The sequence below is a fragment of the Hyperolius riggenbachi genome, chromosome 11 (genome assembly GCF_040937935.1).
Source record: "Hyperolius riggenbachi isolate aHypRig1 chromosome 11, aHypRig1.pri, whole genome shotgun sequence".
NCBI classification, from domain to species: domain Eukaryota; kingdom Metazoa; phylum Chordata; class Amphibia; order Anura; family Hyperoliidae; genus Hyperolius; species Hyperolius riggenbachi.
Window position 1 is genome coordinate 129070154 of NC_090656.1, and position 21174 is coordinate 129091327.

General features: G+C 44.6%; 1 protein-coding gene across 2 annotated transcripts in view; it reads left to right on the forward strand.

The window, feature by feature from the left end:
• Positions 1–622: 622 nt before the first annotated feature.
• LOC137537785 (epidermal growth factor receptor kinase substrate 8-like protein 2) overlaps positions 623–21174 on the forward strand; it is a 176296-nt gene continuing 155744 nt past the window's right edge. For both annotated transcript variants that reach the window (XM_068259748.1, XM_068259749.1), the window contains exons 1-2: positions 623–698; positions 813–877. In XM_068259748.1, the coding sequence (XP_068115849.1) occupies positions 656–698; positions 813–877 (108 nt within the window). In that variant the 5' untranslated portion in view covers positions 623–655. The remainder of the gene's footprint in view (positions 699–812; positions 878–21174) is intronic.

The following is a 21174-nucleotide window of genomic DNA, read 5'->3' on the forward strand; positions in this document are numbered from 1 at the left end:
GATGTATCTGATCTTAATGTTTTATTTCTTAGCTGTACTACACATACAAATCATAATATCATAATTTTTTTTTCGCTTCAGTGTCTCTTTAATAGCAGTCTATAATGGCCAGTCAATGAAGGCAATGTGGCCTTTTCCAGGTGAGCCAAAAGATTAGTTTTCAGCAAGAACAACATTATAATAGAGATTACAACCTCCTCCCTGTTCCTCACAGCAGCACATTTTCTTACTTGGTAAAGCATACCCTTCTTTACGCTTCCAATCACTGAATCCCTTATAATTACCCTGCTAATAACAAATTCACATGGTGAACACAGTAAATAGTCATCCATCAGATAAGGAAAAGGAGATCTTACCAAGTACGCTACGTATCCAAGTAAAACAGCCATACTTAACTAACAGCCACCAATCATTACCTTAAGAAGAAGGCCATAAAACATAATGGTAAACTAAAGAGAGGTTCTTTATGAGCTGCCCACTCCCAGTGGGGATGTAGCAAGGACTTTGGGACCACTCTCAGGTAAGAGTGGGCGTGTCCTGTCATGATGAGGATATTGTTTCCTCTAACTGAGATAGCTGAAGGAAAATCTGTCATTGTTTGGATGTGTTTATTCCCATTGCCACATTGACGGGAAGGCACGGGTCTGCATTAACCATGAATCCTTATAATGAGAAGGCCTGGGATTCAATTTTCTATGGTATGGCTCTACCACTCTTCACAGGTTTCTGTGTGAAGCTGATAAATGAATGTTCATTTTTCATGTAAGTCATTTACATTTAGTCATGTTTCTTTCTTTCTTTCTTTCTTACAGAACAGAGGAAAAAGTACTCCAACTCAAATGTGATCATGCATGAAACATCTCAGTATAATGCAGAGGTAAGTGGGTCTGGGGGCACAGCAGGTGCGCAGGGCGTATGTCGCAGTATAATGCAGAGGTAAGTGGGTCTGGGGGCACAGCAGGTGCGCAGGGCGTATGTCGCAGTTTAATGGACTCGCTTGGTATGGGAAATGTATAATGGAGACTTATGGGAGTTGGCAGGGAACCATAAAGAAGGGTGTGGATGTACAGTTCTGTCATACACCTGTAACATGCTATAATGGCTAATTTGTGTAGTGTATCATATATATATATATATATATATATATATATATATATATATATATATATATATATATATATGTTACGGCTATATATATATATATATATATATATATATATATATATATATATATATATGTTACGGGTTCTGGCCGGCCAATGTGCAAAGAGGCCTACCCCCAACCCCCCCCCCCCCCCCCCGCCTCTCTTCTCTCCCTGCCTCTCTTCTCTCCCTGCCTCCTATACAATACGGAGCAGCCGCGGACATGCGTGTCCCGGAGAGGGGAATCCTGCTGTTCCTGCAGAGCGGGTGCTGGCAGAAGCAGCCTCCCCGCTCTGCTTCCCCTGCCGCGACGAACGACTCTCGGGGGCTGCTCCGTATTGTATAGGAGTCAGGGAGAGGAGAGAGACGGGGGAGGGGGGGGGGGGGGAGGAGGAGAGGAGGCAGTGCGAAAGCCGGCGGCTTCATCTATTACATTGCCGCCGGCTTCATTTCATTAAATTAACCAAGTTGTAATACATTTGGCCGCAGCGAGACAGCCGTAAAATACATTGAACTTATTGTAATCATTACATTTCTAACATTGGCCGCTATTGGCCGGCCAGAACCCGAAGTGGCTGGCCAGAACGCAAAGTGGCCACACTTCAAGTTCTAGCTGTAACATATATATATAGATACACACACACACACACACACACACACACACACACAGTGGGATGCAAAGGTTTGGGCGAGCTTGTTACTTATCACGATTTTCCTGTATAAATTGTTGGTTGTTACGACAAAAAATGTCAGTTAAATATATCATATAGAAGACACACACAGTGATATTTGAGCAGTGAAATGAAGTTTATTGGTTTAACAGAAATTGTGCAATAATTGTTGAAACAAAATGAGGCAGGTGCATACATTTGGGCACCACAAAAAAGAAATGAAATCAATATTTAGTAGATCCTCCTTTTGCAGAAATTACAGACTCTTAACGCTTCTTGTTGGTTCCAATGAGAGTCTGGATTCTGGTTGAAGGTATTTTGGACCATTCCTCTATACAAAACATTTCTAGTTCATTCAGGTTTGATGGCTTCTGAGCATGGACAGCTCTCTTTAACTCACACCACAGATTTTCAATTATATTAAGGTCTGAGGACTGAGATGCTCATTCCAGAACGTTGTACTTGTTCCTCTGCATGAATGCCTTAGTGGATTTTGTGAAGTGTTTAGGGTTGTTGTCTTATTGAAAGATCCAGCCCTGGAGCAGCTTCAGCTTTTTCATTGATTCCTGGAGATTGGTCTCCAGAATCTGCTGATACTGAGTGGAATCCATGTGTTCTTCAACTTTGACAAGATTCCCAGTCCCTGCACTGGCAACACAGCCCCACAACATGATGGAACCACCACCATATTTTACTGTAGGTAGCAGGTGTTTTTCTTGAAATGCTGTGTTCTTTTTCCTCTATGCATAACTCCCCTTGTTATGCCTAAATAACTCAATTTTAGTTTCAGCAGTCCACAGCACCTTATTCCAAAATGAAGCTGGCTTGTCCAAATGTGCTTTAGCATACCTCAAGTGGCTCTGTTTGTGCTGTGGGCAGAGAAAAGGCTTCCTCTGCATACAGCATCTCCTTGTGTAAAGTGTGCCGAATGGTTGAAAGATGCACAGTGACTCCATCTGCAGCAGGATGATGTTGTAGGTCTATGGTTCTGGTCTGTGGGTTGACTCTGACTGTTCTCACCATTCATCGCTTCTGTCTATACGAGCACTTCGAGCCTTAACTTGAACTGAGCCTGTGGTCTTCATTTCCTCAATATGTTCCTAACTGTGGAAACAGATAGCTGAAATCTCTGAGACAGCTTTCTGTATCCTTCCCCTAAACCATGATGGTGAACAATCTTTGTCTTCAGGTCATTTGAGAATTGTTTTGAGACCCCCATGTTGCTACTCTTCGGAGAAAATTAAAAGAGGAGGGAAACTTACAATTGACCCCCTTAAATACTTTTTCTCATAATTGGATTCACCTGTGTATGTAGGTCAGGGGTCACTGAGCTTACCAAGCCAATTTGAGTTCCAATAATTCGTTTTAAAGGTTTTGGAATCAATAAAATGACATTAGTGCCCTCATTTATGCACCTGCCTAATGTTATTTAAACAATTATTGTGCACTTCCTGTAAATCCAATAAACTTAATTTCACTTCTCAAATATCACTGTGTGTGTCTCCTATATGATATAATTAACTGACATTTTTTATCGTAACAACCAACGAGTTATACAGGAAAACCATGACGAATAACACGGTTGCCCAAACTTTTGCATCCCACTGTATATATATAATTTATCCATGAGAACCAATAGTTTGCCTGAGTGGCGAGTCTGTGGCATTCTGTAATTGTATGGCTAATGACTATGCCACGTCCTCTGCCATGTTCATGGGACTATTGGATATAATATGAACTATCATGTTTAATAAAGCAATTAGTGAGGACATGCTACATACAGTGGCTTTAAATAGCCAATCAGATTTACTGTAGCTAGATAAGTGAAAGTTGGATTATGTTGCTATATTTTTCCTTGTTTAATATGCCTGTTATACTCCTTTGCCAATCAGCTAGGGATTGTGTTGTAAGAAAATAGCGATCGTATGTATATGTCATATACATGAATTGTGTATATGCCTCATATGTGACACATGCATGTGTCACAAGAATATTGTGTATGCCCCATACTTGCATTATGTATATGTGTCAAATACATAACTTGTGTACTTTATATTCCCCATATGTGAATCCTGCGCATGTATCACATACATGAGAAGTGTGTATGCCTCATACATGAATTATGCACATGTGTCACATACATGAATTGTGTATATATCCCATATGTGAATCATGCATATGTGTCACATACATAAATAGTGTGTATGCCCCATACATGGATTATGTATATGTGTTACATACATGAATTGTGTATTTGTGTGACATACATGAGAAGTGTGTATATCCCATAAATGAATTATGTATATGTGTCACATACATGAATAGTGTGTATGCCCCATACATGAATTGTGTATATATCCCACATGTGAATCATGCATATGTGTCACATACATGAATAGTGTGTATGCACCATACATGAATTATGTATATGTGTTACATACATGAATTGTGTATTTGTGTGACATACATGAGAAGTGTGTATGCCCCATACATGAATTATGCATATGTGTCACATACATGAATAGTGTGTACGCCCCATACATGAATTGTGTATATATCCCATATGTGAATCATGCATATGTGTCACATACATAAATAGTGTGTATGCCCCATGCATGAATTATGCATATGTGTCACATATATGAATCGTGTATACTGTATGTGTCACATTATAGTGGAAATGGACACACTGTGATTGGAGAGTTTGGCGGCTCGCACTTGATAAGGTTGTGTTTGGACAGTCTGGCAATATGGATTTTGGACTATGCTGTGTGTGGAATAATCAGCAGTTTGTCTATGCAAAATAAACAAATTTAAGTGGTGTTTTCAGCTAGAGAACATACAAAGTACAAGTCCATGGGCTTAACAGAAGGTATAGACCTGGACTCGCAGGTCATGATTATCAGTCTCTGCATCACCGTCTTGTGTAAATTTAAATACCTGCATTTTATTTACCTGTTCGATTTGGTTATCACCATTCAGAATGCTGGTTTTAGTGCATTTGTTGTATATTAATTCCTTTTTTGCTCCTGTTGGGGCAAACAGAAGGGTGGTTTGTGTCATATAGCTGTGCATACAGTATAATGGATTACTGGATGGCAGTAGATATTACTAGAGATGGGCCGAACGTGTTCGCCGGCGAACGGTTCCAGGCGAACCCAGGGTGGTTCGCCTTCGCCGGCGAAGGCGAACTTATACGGAAGTTTGATTTGCCCCATAATGCTCTATGAGGGTCAGCTTTGACCCTCTGCATCACAGTCAGCAGGCGCATTGTAGCCAATCCAGCTATACTAAGCCCTGGAGCCTCACCCCCCCTTATATAAGGCAGGCTCCGGCGGCCATTAGCCTCACTCGTGTGCCTGCTAGAGACAGACTAGGGACAGCTGCTGCAGACTTGTTCTCCTAGGGACAGATTAGTCAGGCTCTTGCCTTCTTAGCTTGCTCCTAGCTGAATCTTATTGCTATAATAGCGCCCCAGAACAGCTCTTTTCAGAGCTCATCCTGCTCGTGTGATCAATTTTTTTTTTCTGTGTTTGAAACTGACAGACACTTGTGTTGCTTAGACAGCATTGCTAATTCATACTGTGTGTCCCACTGCCAGCAGCAGCAGCACATTCAGTGACTACCTGTGTGTGTGAGACACTTGTGTTGCTTAGACAGCATTGCTAATTCATAATGTGTGTGTCCCACTGCCAGCAGCCCACCAGCATCAGCAGCACATTCAGTGACTACCTGTGTGTGTGACAGGGAGCTGCACATTGTACTACCCACCCTGTACTGCATTTACCTACTACTAGTACCTGTTGTGTTTAGTTAACCCACCTCATCACTGCATACACCTACGTTTGTGTTGAGTGAACCCACCTCGCTGCACATAACTACCTTTTGTGTTGAGTGAACTTGCCTCACTGCATATAACTATCTTTTAAGTTGAGTAAACTCACCTCACTGCATATCTACCTTTTCTGTTGAGTGAACTCACCTCTCTGCATATAACTACCTTTTTTTGTGTTGAGTGAACTCACCTCTCTGCATATAACTACCTTTTGTGTTCAGTGAACTCACCTCACTGCATATATAACTACCTTTGGGTTGAGTGAACTCACCTCACTGCATATATAACTACCTTTGGGTTGAGTGAACTCACCTCACTGCATATATAACTACCTTTGGGTTGAGTGAACTCACCTCACTGCATATATAACTACCTTTGGGTTGAGTGAACTCACCTCACTGCATATATAACTACCTTTGGGTTGAGTGAACTCACCTCTCTGAATATAACTACCTTTTTTGTGTTGAGTGAACTCACCTCTCTGCATATAACTACCTTTTGTGTTCAGTGAACTCACCTCACTGCATATATAACTACCTTTGGGTTGAGTGAACTCACCTCACTGCATATATAACTACCTTTGGGTTGAGTGAACTTACCTCACTGCATATAGCTACCTTTTGTGTTCAGTGAACTCACCTCACTGCATATATAACTACCTTTGAGTTGAGTGAACTCACCTCACTGCATATAGCTACCTTTTGTGTTCAGTGAACTCACCTCTCTGCATATAACTACCTTTTTTGTGTTGAGTGAACTCACCTCTCTGCATATAACTACCTTTTGTGTTCAGTGAACTCACCTCACTGCATATATAACTACCTTTGGGTTGAGTGAACTCACCTCTCTGGATATAACTACCTTTTTTGTGTTCAGTGAACTCACCTCACTGCATATATAACTACCTTTTGTGTTCCGTGAACTCACCTCACTGCATATATAACTACCTTTGGGTTGAGTGAACTCACCTCACTGCATATAGCTACCTTTTGTGTTCAGTGAACTCACCTCTCTGCATATAACTACCTTTTGTGTTGAGTGAACTCACCTCACTGCATATACCTAGCTTCCCCCCGAGATGGACAAAATGGACAAACCTGGTAGAGGAAGAGGTAGAGGCAGACCCAGAGGAAGGCCACCTGGCACTGGCAGGTCTGTGCGAGATGGTGTTGCTGTGATTTCGTGCGGACCTGGCCCAAAGTACAGTGCTCAGAAGAAGGCACGTGCCATCACTTCCCAAAATTGTGAGGACATGCTTGAGTATTTAACACAGAACACCTCATCTCCCGCAGCCACCAGCGCTACAACAAGCACCACATCCGCTGTATTTGACACTTCGCAGGAGTTATTTGGTGGTGGTGGTGAAATCACTGTTTCACAGCCACTACTGCAACAACAAGAAGAAGGCGCAGGTACACCACCTCATACGTCTGAGTTAGGTGGCGATAGTATGGACGTAACGTGTGAGAAGGGGCATGATGAACCACCTGAAGTTGGTGCAGTTGTGGAGTTGTCTGAGGAAAGCGAAGCTAGGCAGGAGGATTATGATGACGATTATACGGATGCCACGTATGTTCCCAATAGAGGAGATGACCAGGGGGACAGTTCAGAGGGGGAGCCAGAGAGGAGTAGGAGGAGACGACTCCATGATAGAAGCAGAGGGAGCTCGTCCTCAGAAACAGCTGGGGGCAGTGTCCGGCGCCATGTATTGCCAGCTATGGCCAGCCAGCATGCCCTTCAAGGTCAGCTGTTGATGCCACCGTAGTGCCATCACCCCAGGGGGGCTCAGCGGTTTGGAAATATTTTAACGTGTGTGCCTCAGATAGGAGCAAAGCCATCTGTTCTCTCTGCCTCCGAAAATTGAGCCGTGGAAAGGCCAACACTCACGTAGGGACAAGTGCCTTACGAAGGCACCTGGAGAAAAAGCACAAACAGCTATGGGAAGAACACCTGAGGAAAAGCAGCACCCCTCAAAAGACAAGCCACCCTCCTTCTCCTCTTCCTCCTTCAGGTGCATCGTCTTCATCCGCTTTCTCCCTTAAACCTTCACAGCCACCCTCCTTCACACCGCCTCTGCCCTTGAGCGGTTCCTGCTCCTCTGCCCACAGCAGTAGCCAGGTGTCCGTGAAGGAAGTCTTTGAGCGGAAGAAGCCAATTTCGGCCAGTCACCCTCTTGCCCGGCGTCTGACAGCTGGTGTGGTGGAACTATTAGCTCGCCAGCTATTACCATACAAGCCGGTGGAGTCAGAGGCTTTCCGTAAATTTGTGGCCATTGGGACACCGCAGTGGAAGATACCAGGCCGCACTTATTTTTCACGAAAGGCCATACCCAAACTGTACCGTGCAGTTCAGAGGCAAGTGGTGTCATCTATTGCGAAGAGCGTTGGGTCAAGAGTCCACCTGACCACGGATGCCTGGTCTGCCAAGCACGTGCAGGGCCGCTACATTACGTACACAGCCCATTGGGTCAACCTGGTGACCGATGGCAGCAAGCAGGGAGTACGTGGCTGCGCAGCGGACCGACTTGTGACACCTCCACGGCTTGCAGGCAGGCCTCCTGCCACCTCCTCTCCAGCTACATCCTCTTCGCTGTCAACCTCCTCCTCCTCCTTGGCTGAGTGTCAGTTGAACTCTAGCGGTGCTGCCATCTCCTCTTCCTCTCCAGCTACACAGCCCCATCTCCCCAGAGCCTCGGCTGCATGCCAGGTACGACGGTGTCTGTATATGCAAGTGACAGGGCTGTATATGCAAGTGTCAATGGGCCACACACACACAAAAACAGATCACAAGTTCACAAGAACAACATTAGCTCTCAAAAGAGCTGTTGTGGGGTGCTTTTTAGCAATAAGAATCAGCAAGGAGTAAGCTAACAAGCCTAACAAGAGCCTAACTAAGCTTTCCCTATGTCTCTGCATCTGCAGCAACTCTCCCTTCTCTAATTACTGCAGCCACACCGAGTGGGGGAAATGGCCGACACAGCTGCCTTATATAAGAGGGGGGGGGGGGTGTATTAATTGGTGTATTTAAAGCACACAGTTTATATGAATGTTTAGTAATAGTAAATGTTTATCTCATCAAATAACTAACAAGGAACCAACAAAGAACCAACCAAGGTGCATCCCCAGGCCAATCACCCGCAGGGATCAGGACCTACAGGCTAGAGACACCGCTGTTGTTACTGAGGGGGGAGAGGAAGGACAAAGACAAAACAGGACATTTAAGCGCCCTCGAGCCACGGACATTTGGGCGCCACCATAGGTGCCCATATAAATAGTGATTATGGGTGGAAATAAATAAATGGTTGTTGGGTTTCCTGCAATGCAAAATGCGGCTACAAATAGAAGGCGCAACAAGGGCCCAAAGTTCTGCAGCTCGTGGGTGCTAAAATGTCCGGTTTCCCATTGTGTACCGCACCATTGTCCCTTCTCTCCCCCCTCAGTAGCAACAGGGGTGTCTCTAGTCTGTAGATCCTGATCCATGCGGGTGACAGTGACTGTACCTGGAGATGCACCTTTTATTTATAGCACATTTTGTATTGTGGGTGGCCCCAACGTCTTTTGTTTATCAATATTCTACTATCACCCAGATTTCTGGCATGTATGCACACAATGGGAGCGGCTGACAGAGGGAGGGATGAGGAGGAAGACAGTAGATTTGGGTTTTGCTTTGCTGTCACTAAATATCTGAAGTGCCAGATCTTTATCCTATATCAGGGGACACCTGTACACACTATATCCACAGCTGAGATGGTCCCAGATGGCTGCCTTGGATGAATGTCATCCCGTGTGTGTGCTTAGATTAACTATGGGCGCAGAGAGACAGAGCATTAGACCAAAGTTCCCTCCATTTTGAAAGGGTGACCTACCACATAAAATATAACGAGGGCATGCAGTGGAATAATGGCTTAGAGGGAGGAAGGGGGGGGGAGCTTGCTGAGGTGAAGCCAACGGCCTCCAATGGCTTCCTTAAGGCTGGTTCAAATGGACGGTTCTGCAATGGTAAATGACGGCTGCGGCGCTCGTTGCTTAAACATTGTATATTCAACATGTTGCTTCCAGGATCGTTTAACACTGCACTTCCGTGTACCTCTGCGCGGATAAAAAACGCTGTACGACTGGAAGCGTTGCCGAAAGCCAACAAATGCTTTTTTGCAATCTTGCAGAAAAGTATTTGGAGCGAGACACCAGGCTGTCCTGGGCGGTTGGTTCAGACGGATATCTGAACCAGCCCTTACATGCACTGGAGCACTTACCTGAACAGCTAGCACGAGACTAGCAACACAGGAATCTGAAAACAAAAAGGAGTACTTGGAATACACTGGCCATTATTAATGGTGGTACCTCACATTGTGAGGGAGCATAGGTCTTGGAAGATAGGAAATCGGGAATCTAGGAGAACCAAACCCTGCTTCAAATCACCATAAACTTTATTCCAAAAACACTGGATAACACTTGTTTCTATTAAAATCATAAAATCACTCTCCAATGTATTGGTATAGTACTGCCGGCTGGACTCATACATGCACACATACTCCCATACTCGCCAAGCACACAGGGATCCCAGAAAAGTGCAACTGTTACTACCAGGGCTGGATTCACCATAAGACATTGTAGGCACGTGCCTACAGGCACCTCATGATGGAAAGGTGGCTCCTTGAGCAACTCCCTCCTAGGGATGATCGCAGGGGCGTAACTAGGCCCCACCGGGCCCCTCTGCAGAATTTCAGAGCGGGCCCCCTCCTCCCTGGGGCCCGCTCGGGCCGTTTTGTGGGGGCTGGAGGGGTGGCCGCATGAGGGGAAAGCCTTGGCCACAGTCGGCGGGGAGAGGGGAAGTTCCTCCCCTCTCCCTCACCTCGGGGCTCTCCTCTCTGTGCTCCCCTCCAGCTTAAGTTACAGTGTGGGCAGCGGGCAGATACATACCTTCCGTGCGTTCCACCGCATACTGCTCGCTCTAGCGTCTGACGTCACTTCTGGAAGTGACGTCACTCCTGGAAGTGACAACAGACACTAGAGCGAGGAGTATGCGGTGAAACGCACGGAAGGTATGTATCTGCCCGCAGCTGCCCGCTGCTCACACTGTAACTTAAGCTGGAGGGGAGCGCAGAGGGAAGAGCCCCGAGGTGAGGGAGAAGGGGGGGAACTTCCCCTCTCCCCGCCGACTGTGGCCAAGGCTTTCCCCTCATGCTGCCACCCCTCCAGCCCCCACAAAACGGCCCCGAGGGGGCCCAAGGGGGTGGCCCAGGAGCAGGGGCTGCAGGCCCTATTGTTACGCCAGTGGATGATCGGTAAGAGCAGATTCCGTTCCGCCGGAATTCCGGAATTCTGCCAGCGCTAAATTCCGTTACCATTACATTTCTGCGTATTTCCGCATTCCGGGGGAAAAATTAAAGTAATCACAAATGAAACCTCGTTTTTGCTAAATGGTAGCCCATGGGACCTAGTGGCTGTTTCACCGGTCATTATTTTTTAAATTTATTTATTTATTTTTGATTTTTTGAAATTTATTTTTTTTGGCAGCAGGAGGTGTCGCTTACGCCATGGGACCTAGTGGTGGTCCCATAGCGGTCGTTTTGGCGCCGCAGGAGGTGTCGCGTAAGCTTTGGGACCTAGCGGTGGTCCCATGGCGGTGGTTTTGGCACCCCAGGAGGTGTCGCATAGGCTATGGGACCTATACAAAATGGTTGGGATAGGTGAGATAGCTAGGGAGCTGGTTGCTAACATAGGATTGATTAGTTTTTGTTAAGACTGTAATTGGTGCTGAAATAATTTTGATTTTCATGCAGAAATCCGTTTGGGTGGTTTTTGTAAGCCTCTGATTGGTGCAGAAATTCCTATCTTCATGAAGAAATCATGTTGTTTTCACTATAAGCTTCTTCTAGGGGCTTCCTTGTGATTGGCTGACAAAAATCTGCATTCCGCCGGAATTACGCATCGTTCCGCAGAATTTCCGCTATAGAAATTCTGTTCCCATGCGACAGAACGGAACCACCAGATTCCAGCCGGAATTGCGGAAAACTGAATTCCGCGGAATGCGGCGCCGGTGAGCATCCTTACTCCCTCCCTCCTTCCCTAAGCAGAGCAAAGAGTAAATGAGAGGTTACTCATCCAGCTCTCGGTATTCCACTGAGAAGAACTCCTTTCAGTATACTTAGCTACTTAATACTGAGGGTACCTCTGGCTACCTAATGTAAGGAAGTAAGGACGGCCAGGTTCAGTGTGGGTTTGTAGGTCCATGGAGGGCGAGGTCTACAGTGCCAGGACATCTGTGCCTATAGGCTCCTGTGATGTAAATCCGGGCTTGGTTACTACTGAAAAACAGCCACTAATATCCTCAAAAAGAGAAGATACTTGCTTAGATCTGAAAAAGCAGTTCCATGAAAGTTCTAAACAGGGCTGTGTATACAAAGTCACAGTGTCATGCCAGCAGTATATCCAGGATTTTATCCTACAACTCTCATAGTATCCAACAATAATGTTTAAGGACGTTCCAAAGCTGCAGTCAATTGCATAACACAGGACAGCTACCTCACTGAGACTCTCACCACTCAGTAGTCAGTTCCATAAATCAAGGGCAGCTTCACTTCATCGGATCCATATTGCAGTGCCTTGATGCAAGGTTTTCCGGCCAGGCAGACTGTGTTTGCGCACATGCTTCAGTGATGGACAGCCGTCATCCACACTACCCATAGCGTAACGCCATCACGCAACACAGGAATCTGCACAATGGCAGGCAAGAACAACCAATTGTCACTTGGCACAGCATGGCTCAATACCCCATCACAAGAAAAAAGAGCGGTAATTTGAAAGACAGTCCACCTCAATATCATGTGTGGCATGAGCATTTTTCTAACGTGCAGAATAAAATGAAAATGATGTCTTCCAAAGCAAGCCTCTCGTTTAGTAACCAGCAGCTGTCAGTTTTGATTGGTAAAATGCAATGGGCATGCTTGTTTCTAGAACCATTTGCATTTTGCACAAGCACCTAGTTAGCAAGGATAATCAGGGTATCAGTTATGTGATTACTGATTCTCTGCCATTTCAGGTATGCAGCGCTGTTTTGGCATGGTTTTCAGCACATCTCTCCTCTGATGCCTAAACCCAACTGATCCCATTATGATAAAGTACCTTCTTGATGCCTAAGCCGAGCGGATCAGTCAAAACAGTCTTATCAGTCTGCCGACAGCTTGTACTCATGTGCAACTGTCGGCAGAACGACCGCTCCGCGGGAGGGTCTGCCGGACCCGTCGTTTGAAAAAGTAAATGCTGGAGGTGGATCCATGGCAAAAAGTCCCACCAAAAATACGTAGTTAACACAGAGTTGTGTTTTAATCTCTAAAGAGCAGAAATCACAGTTAATTTCTAAATTTGGGGAATTACTGTAAGTGCTTTAATAAATCTGGTTTGCGTACACGGCGATAAGGTAATGTAAGAGTTAGACCAGGGTCATGCTCACAGACAAAACACTGCGTTTAACACACAGCAAACAACTGCAAAGAGTTTTAGTGACAACATCAGGTGAGGAAATAATTGTTTTTGCTAATTGACACCTCCAGGACATAAAAGTTAGTCCTCTCGGCGACAATATTTGTGTAGTGGTGTGTAGTGGCTGACGTGCTTGTGCGCAAGTTCGTGGGAGTGCAGGTGATCACGTTTTTCCAGCCCCTATGGTCGGGCTGAGGTAGTTCAATGACAGTTAAGTAACAAAAAAAACACTGATTCTGCACTGAGGCCTTATACAGGGGGCAGAGGTGGATACTAGATGCCAGTAGTGGTGATGAAGGATTATTGGGTTATGGTCTGTGCACTATTAGGACCAGCAGACTTGTCTCCAACAGCTAACATGTGTGCTGGGTACACAAGTTTGCAATATAACAATACCAAGGAAAAGAAAAGCATCCCTTAGAAGGGTGAACTACTGTAGCACCAAGCACTGACTGCACCTGTCTGCAACAACTAAAGTGCATTGTGTGGACACACTGAACAGCAATATCAATCATAAGATCTAAACACACCCTTTAGAATGGCTCTTGGGGTTATGTAAATGGTGAATTGATACTGTAGCACAGAGGTGCCCACACTTTTTTGGCTTGTGAGCTACTTTTAAAAATTAGCAAGTCAAAGTGATCTACCTATGTACAATTTTAGGAGCACACTTGTATATACAGAATGGAAAATATAGTGGGGTCGGGATCTACCATGAAGGCCTTCGCGATCTACCAGTAGATCGCGATCTACCTAATGGGCATCCCTGCTGTAGCAGAAAGAAACTCCACTGAGGAGACAGAACACAGGTCTAACTAATGTCTTCCCTAATAGCAGAACAGTTCTGTCAATTGTCTCCTTCACAGCAGTTACAGTCAGAGTGTAAAATGGCTGCTGTGCTTGCTTTTTTGATAGGTAGGGGGGTGGTCCAGGTGGGAGGGATAGCTGATTGGCTGCCATGTGTCTGCTGACTCTGGGGTGAGGGGTCAATTTTTTGCTCTATTATAATGCATAGGGGGAGAATTGAACACGCCATATGTTTGTGAATAGACGCAAACACAAACACGCGTTGTTCACTGTGAAGTATTTGCCAGGTGAACAGTTCAGGTCATCTCTAATCGTTGGATCAATGCAGATTAAGATATTTTTTTTATTCATCACTATTGTCACAGGAGCCCTGGTGGCTGATCGCAATTGGCCTTCTAAACGGTGCCAGCGCACAGATCGTGCGAACTCTGGTCGCAGTCAATGCGCAGGAACCGTTAAGAATTAGCCGCAGACAAACCAGAAGGGAGCCTGTGAGATACGGGTGATTACAACTTCACACACTGGTTCAGGGTAGATCTGCCACCACCACGGTTACCATGGGACCGAGGAGCCCACTGACTGACTACTCCTGCGAATAAAACGGTTAAACACACTGTATTCTGTCTAGCAGACAACAAACAAACGGTAGCGTCTCTTCAGAGACCCGGGATCAGTTCTGTGTGTGCTGATAAGCAGGGTAGCGGAACAGTGAATGACTATGAGGAAGTCTTTTATTCACAGCAATATAAATAATTAATATATACAGACAATTATTAAAATCAACAATTATTAAAACAGTAATAGCCAGTATGAAATAAAAAGGGAGAAAATACTTAGGGTTTGTGGAAATATGTCCTTTTGTGGGAAAATCATCAAGTCCAAGCAAAACGGTTTCAAGTTCTTAAAGTTCTTTGTTTCAGAGTAAAGTTCAGCAGAATTCTTTGTTCCAGGTTACAGAAGATGGCCAATCAAGATGGCCGCTAGCCCATGTGTGCTTTGTTTTAGAGCTTCATTCAAAGTTCAGCAAAATGGCCACCAGCCATGTGTCCTCTGGCTGGCAGCAGGATGTTCTCATATGGATGGAATGGGAGGACTCTCTGCGGAGTCCCTTGCAACCACTTTTGAACAATGCCCATCTTTGGGTGGAGCCTCAAGTACATCCCAGGGGTTGGACAGGGGCGGTGAGCTCCCTGGCTAGGTGCTCTATGCCCATCAAATATGACTTTGGTCATATCTCGGCTTCCGCTTTCCGCACACACATGACCATCACATATTCATATTTCTCAGACTAGCGCCGTTCATATGATACCAAACTTGGGCATGTTTGCATGCCCGGCTAAAAAACGGTGGAATTCCCCGAGTTCTGGTTCTACCAGTGGCCCCAATTTAATATCAAAATACTCACAAGATCCGGACCAGCAGAATGATATAACTTCCACATTTCTCACCTGAACGGTATTGCTTAAACATGCTCAAAATCCTAAACTCCATGCTTTCTTAGATGGCTCCGGCCGGTCTGAGCAGAGCAGATTTTTTGAATAGCCCCCTGCTGGGAGCTCATCCTGTCTTCCCCCAAAAGGGCAGAGTGAGTTCTCTGCTGGCTAATTAACATCTAGGTGTTACCTGGTTCCCAGAACAGAAAGGGGAATTGTGCCTTCCACAGGGAATATGTCCAAGCTAATTAACACCTCCCCCCAGGCTTTTACTCAGCTAAGACAGATCCCCCAGCTGTTCCTAGGCAGAGGGATACTACACATCAAATCTTGGTTTAACGATTTGTGTCGCTAACCGACCGCAATCGCGTTTTGGCCGACTGGGCGTCGCCCGGCCTCACAACTATGCAGTAGAGCCCCCCCGAGGACGTGTTCCTGGCCTCTGTAACATAGAGGTGATCTAACTCTAGGGCTTCATAGCAGACACTGAGTTGCAGCTACACAACATGTTTCCAATGTGAGGACTGGTGCAATGCTTCACAGAAGCGGGGGGGGGGGGGGCAAGCTGACCTTTCTGACGTCTTCTTCAGTCCGTCCCTCAGCGCCTCCCACAGACAGGTAAGCTTGACTACCCCGCCCACCCCGCACAGGTTTACTGGGTGAAATCCGGATAGCAACTATCCGGGTTTCACCCGAATTCGGATTTGAGCATCCCTGGAACATATAGATAGAATGGTTGCAGGAATTACACATCACTGTGGAGAGATCTAAGCCTGAAAGGCCACATTAGCCCTGGAAATACACCGAAAAGAAGATTGTATCTTTCAATAGTGAACAGCTAAAAAATCTTGTTACTGGATAATAATAATAATAATTAATAACATTTGTATAGCGCTTTTCTCCTTTTGGACTCAAAGCGCTCCTCAAATCATTGTTCTCTAACTGTTTTCTGCTACAAGAGTTTTTTTATTTAACTATAACAATTATAGTAAAACCATTGATTGAGAGTAACTTGGTTTAGGAGTGCTATGCAAGAAAAGCAAAAATGTTTATAACATTTTGACTTCATAAGCAAGCAATATCTTGATATATAACAAGCACAGAATGTATAGGTGCCTCATCTCATCACAACTGAGCCAATGGTTCTCCTCCCTTTGATGATGCATAATTGTACCTAATCTGAGTGTCGGGACTGAACAAGGTCACATTTTAATGGCTCAAAATCGAGCCGTGTATTCCCAGCATTAGTTATATTGAAAGTCTTTTTTACATTGTTACTTACACAGTACAGAACTTTGTATTCACTATTTTTCTATAAATGTTTTTGGAATGTGGAATGACTCATCTGGGTTTACATTAATCCTTATGGGGAAATTTGCTTTGATATAAGAGTGCTTTGGATTACAAGCATGTAACTAATTTATGCTCGCAAACCAAGGCTCCAGTCTAAGAGCATTTCCCAAATTATTTAATGTAATCAATTTTAAAAGCCACGGATACTCTAGGAAGAAGGGTGCATTTTGTGTATTAATAGTCCCATCAGAGCAGGGACAAGGTCCTCCAGCACCCAAGGCTGAGACAGCAAAGTGCGCCCCTCCATCCCTCCCACCCCAGCTGTCACACACTTATTGCTATTAGACTAAGAGGGCCACAGGGCCCTCAACCTCCCCAACACCTTAATATCTAGTTATATGGCTTTCAGTCACTGCTATGTATCCCCTTTTCTTATTTATTTCTGCTTCATACACAATTAGGAATAATAGCTGAATGAATTGTGTGCCCCCTCCTACACTGCGCCCTGAGGCTGGAGCCTCTCCAGCCTATGCCTCGGCCCAGCCCGGTCCCATTAGAGTTATGTTAGTGACTTGGAAGGGGACAGATGCAGATGAACACGGCATTGTAGTGATGTTATAGTGACTAGCATACAGGGAACAGCTTAGCAGCCCAGCACAGCGCTGCCTCAACATTCCGCAGAGCCACAGACAAGCGGTTTAGACTCAAAGGTCAAATGCTTCCCAACAAAGCCACTCCTTTACTTGACAACAAATCATTCAAAGGTGACAGAGAGATTACCCATATAAGGAGGAACATACGGAAGAGCTATGCCAGGTGTTACACACATTTTCTTGTTTATTATTTTTTCCTCCTTTATTGAAAAGGAATTCATGTTAATGGAATAAATATCTAAAAGCAACTCTTTGCTACCCCATCTAATAAAAATTAGTTTCACCAATGCTATTTGACATATGCAGATTATAGTCACCAACATGGACTTACTTTTGTACTCGCTCTGTGTAGTGCACATGGCACTCCTGACTGCCTGGTTGTCATGCAGGACATTATAGTATATGATGCCCACTGATTGTTGTTTCCCAACAGGCAATATTTGGTTTTCAGCAGTTTCAGGTAGTGCAAGTGACCATTGGAAGAAAGGTTTGCGTAGCAAATACTTTAATAGGGGCTGTGCCATCTCTTCCCGCTGACAGTTACCTGCAGCACTTGACAGCCTCAGTGATAACATTAACATGCTCTAGAGTACTGGACACCAAGCCAGCAGTGTTTATTTCAGCTGCAGGTCCTGTCTTGTGCCACAGTGTAGGCCTATGCAGAGCAGAGATCCCAGAATGCAACAATCAACCTCTGCACTCCCAACAGCAGCCACAGGAGAACAGTTGTGTGTAACTACTACTGCAGAGGCCATGGACTAACCAGCAGTTGTAGTAATCTGACCAGTTGTATAACAGTATCAAATGATGCTGTCCAGATCCTTTGCAGGAGTTCTCTGCTTTCCTCAGTTCCTTTGTAATGCTTTATTAAGGCACGTTCATACCTTTGACAGATGTCGCCCATCGGGGTTGAAGATCTGATCCCCTTGGGTGACATCGCTGGGTCGGGCTGCACTCACATGTCAGCTGTGTAGCAGATGACACACTGTGGTGCTATGCGGGGGCGAGAGAGGGACAACGAGCGGTGGGCAGGGAGCCACGTGAACAATGGGACCGGCGTGGCAGGCGGTGAATATATCCGCCCAGCATATCACTCGTGGGTCACCGGCTGCAGTCTCCAAACTGCATGCTGTATTGTCGGAAGGTTGTGGTTTTTCGTCACAACGTGCCCCTACTCTAGGTTCCAGTCTTTCACCTAGTCTGTTTCATAGCAAAGAAAAACATACACCTACTTGGTTAACATATAAAGAGTCCTACAAATGTAGTTATAATACATGCCGATATTGTGATGTTCATGGTCAGACAAGAGTGATCAATTCATTTTCTAGACATGTTGTCTATGACATCAGACAATATATCAATTGTCAATCCTGTCATGTAGTTTATTTGATCACGTGTCAGATCTGTAAAATCCAATATGTCGGCTGTACCACCCGCCCCTTACGACAAAGAATTTCTGAACATTACAATGGAGCAGGCAGATGCATTAGGAATAGTGCCTTTGTCACTCGTGTCTCCAGTGTATGAAAACATTTTTTATACTGTATGCACACTCTGGAGATATGTCTGTTTTCAGCTTTCAGGGTATAGAGAGGGTTTTACGCTCACCAAGAGGTGGTGATCTATATAAGACCCTGTTGAAACGTGAGGCTTTTTGGATCTCTAAATTGGGGACACGTTCCCCTGTAAGGCTTACTTCAAGGTTAGATCTAAATTGTATATATATATATATATATATATATATATATATATATATATATATATATACAGATATATATATATATATACAGATATATACAGTATATATATATATATATATATATATATATATATATATATATATATATATATATATATATACACAGTATATATATATACAGTATTATATGTAATATTGCATACAGTTGGATGTATAAGATACCTGATGCAGTCTCTCTATGTGTTTTTAAAGTTCACAGACTCACAGAGACATTGGTTCCCTGCACAGACTCACAGAGACTTTGGTTCCCTGCACAGACTCACAGAGACTTTGGTTCCCTGCACAGACTCACAGAGGCTTTGGTTCCCTACACAGACTCACAGAGTCTTCGGTTCCCTGCACAGACTTCACATTGTTAAGACCTCACCAGAGGTGGTAATTATCATCTGACTTATCGCATGTTGAAGGCTTTATGAATTGACATTTGCTGACAATTTACTGACATGTGTTGGAGGTAATTACAGCCAAGTCGGTAATTTACCCACTGCTCAGTAATTTTAGTAGCATGCGGTAATGCTGAAAACAGCAGACTTTCCCGAGCACTTAGCAAAGTGTCAAATCATAAAGGCTGTTACCGCATGAAAAACTGAGATTACCGAGCAGTGAGGTAAATTACCGACTTGGCTGTAATTACCTCCAACACATGTCAGTAAATTGTCAGCAAATGTCAATTCATAAAGCCTTCAACAAGTGGTAAGTCAGACGATAATTACAGTTTACCAACACCTCTGGTGAGGTCTTAGCAATGCAAAGTCTCTGTGAGTCTGTGCAAGGAACCAAAGTCTCTGTGAATCTGTGCAAGTAACCAAAGTCTCTGTGAGTCTGTGCAGGGAACCAAAGTCTCTGTGAGTCTGTGCAGGGAAACAAAGTCTCTGTGAGTCTGTGCAGGGAAACAAAGTCTCTGTGAGTCTGTGCAGGGAAACAAAGTCTCTGTGAGTCTGTGCAAGGAACCAAAATCTCTGTGAGTCTGTGCATGGAACCAAAGTCTCTGTGAGTCTGTGCATGGAACCAAAGTCTCTGTGAGTCTGTGCAGGGAAATAAAGTCTCTGTGAGTCTGTGCAGGGAACAAAAGTCTCTGTGAGTCTGTGCAGGGAACCAAAGTCTCTGTGAGTCTGTGCAGGGAACCAAAGTCTCTGTGAGTCTGTGCAGGGAAATAAAGTCTCTGTGAGTCTGTGCAGGGAACAAAAGTCTCTGTGAGTCTGTGCAGGGAACCAAAGTCTCTGTGAGTCTGTGCAGGGAACCAAAGTCTCTGTGAGTCTGTGCAGGGAAGGAAGTCTCTGTGAGTCTGTGCAGGGATCCAAAGTCTCTGTTAGTCTGTGCAGGGAACCAAAGTCTCTGTGAGTCTGTACATGGAACCAAAGCCTCTGTGAGTCTGTGCACGGAACCATAATTACAGCTTGTAACAAAAGATACTTCTGCTGTACCTCTCAATGGGCTGCGGTACTTTACTGAACTTCAAAGGCAGCTGTGAAAATCTTTATGAATTAGCACATTAAGGTCTAAAATACCGAATGCTGTATTTTCCCTCCCAGATTTTTTTTACTGCAAAGCCTTTTATGAATTGTCTTTCTCAGTATTCCCCTTGATCACCGGTCAGACAGCATGTAGCTGTAAAAGCCAGAAACAGATATGTCTGTTTTTTTTGTTTTGTTTTGTTGTTTTTTTCTTTAGGAAGGGTGAATATCAGCTGCTATAGATTTATTTACCTATATATCTGCTTTAAATGAAGGAAAGATATTGTTCATATGTTCCAGCTACTTAAAGAGAAACTGTACTCTAAAATTCTTACAATAAAAAACATACCATTCTATTCATTATGTTCTGCTGGGCCCCTCTTTGCTGTTTCTGCCACTCCCTGCTGAGATCCTGGCTTGTAATTGCCCGTTTTAGGCAGTGTTTACAAACAAAATACATGGCTGCTAACCAGCATGTGACAGGCTCAGAGAAGCTCAGTCTGTGACACATACAGAGCCTGGAGGGGGCTTGAAGAGGGTGTGTATAACTTCTACCTATCACAGCAGAGTGGCACATTCCAGCCTGAGCTGACAAAGCCGTCAAAGGAAAGAAGAATTAGATTAGATAACAGAAATAATACAGCC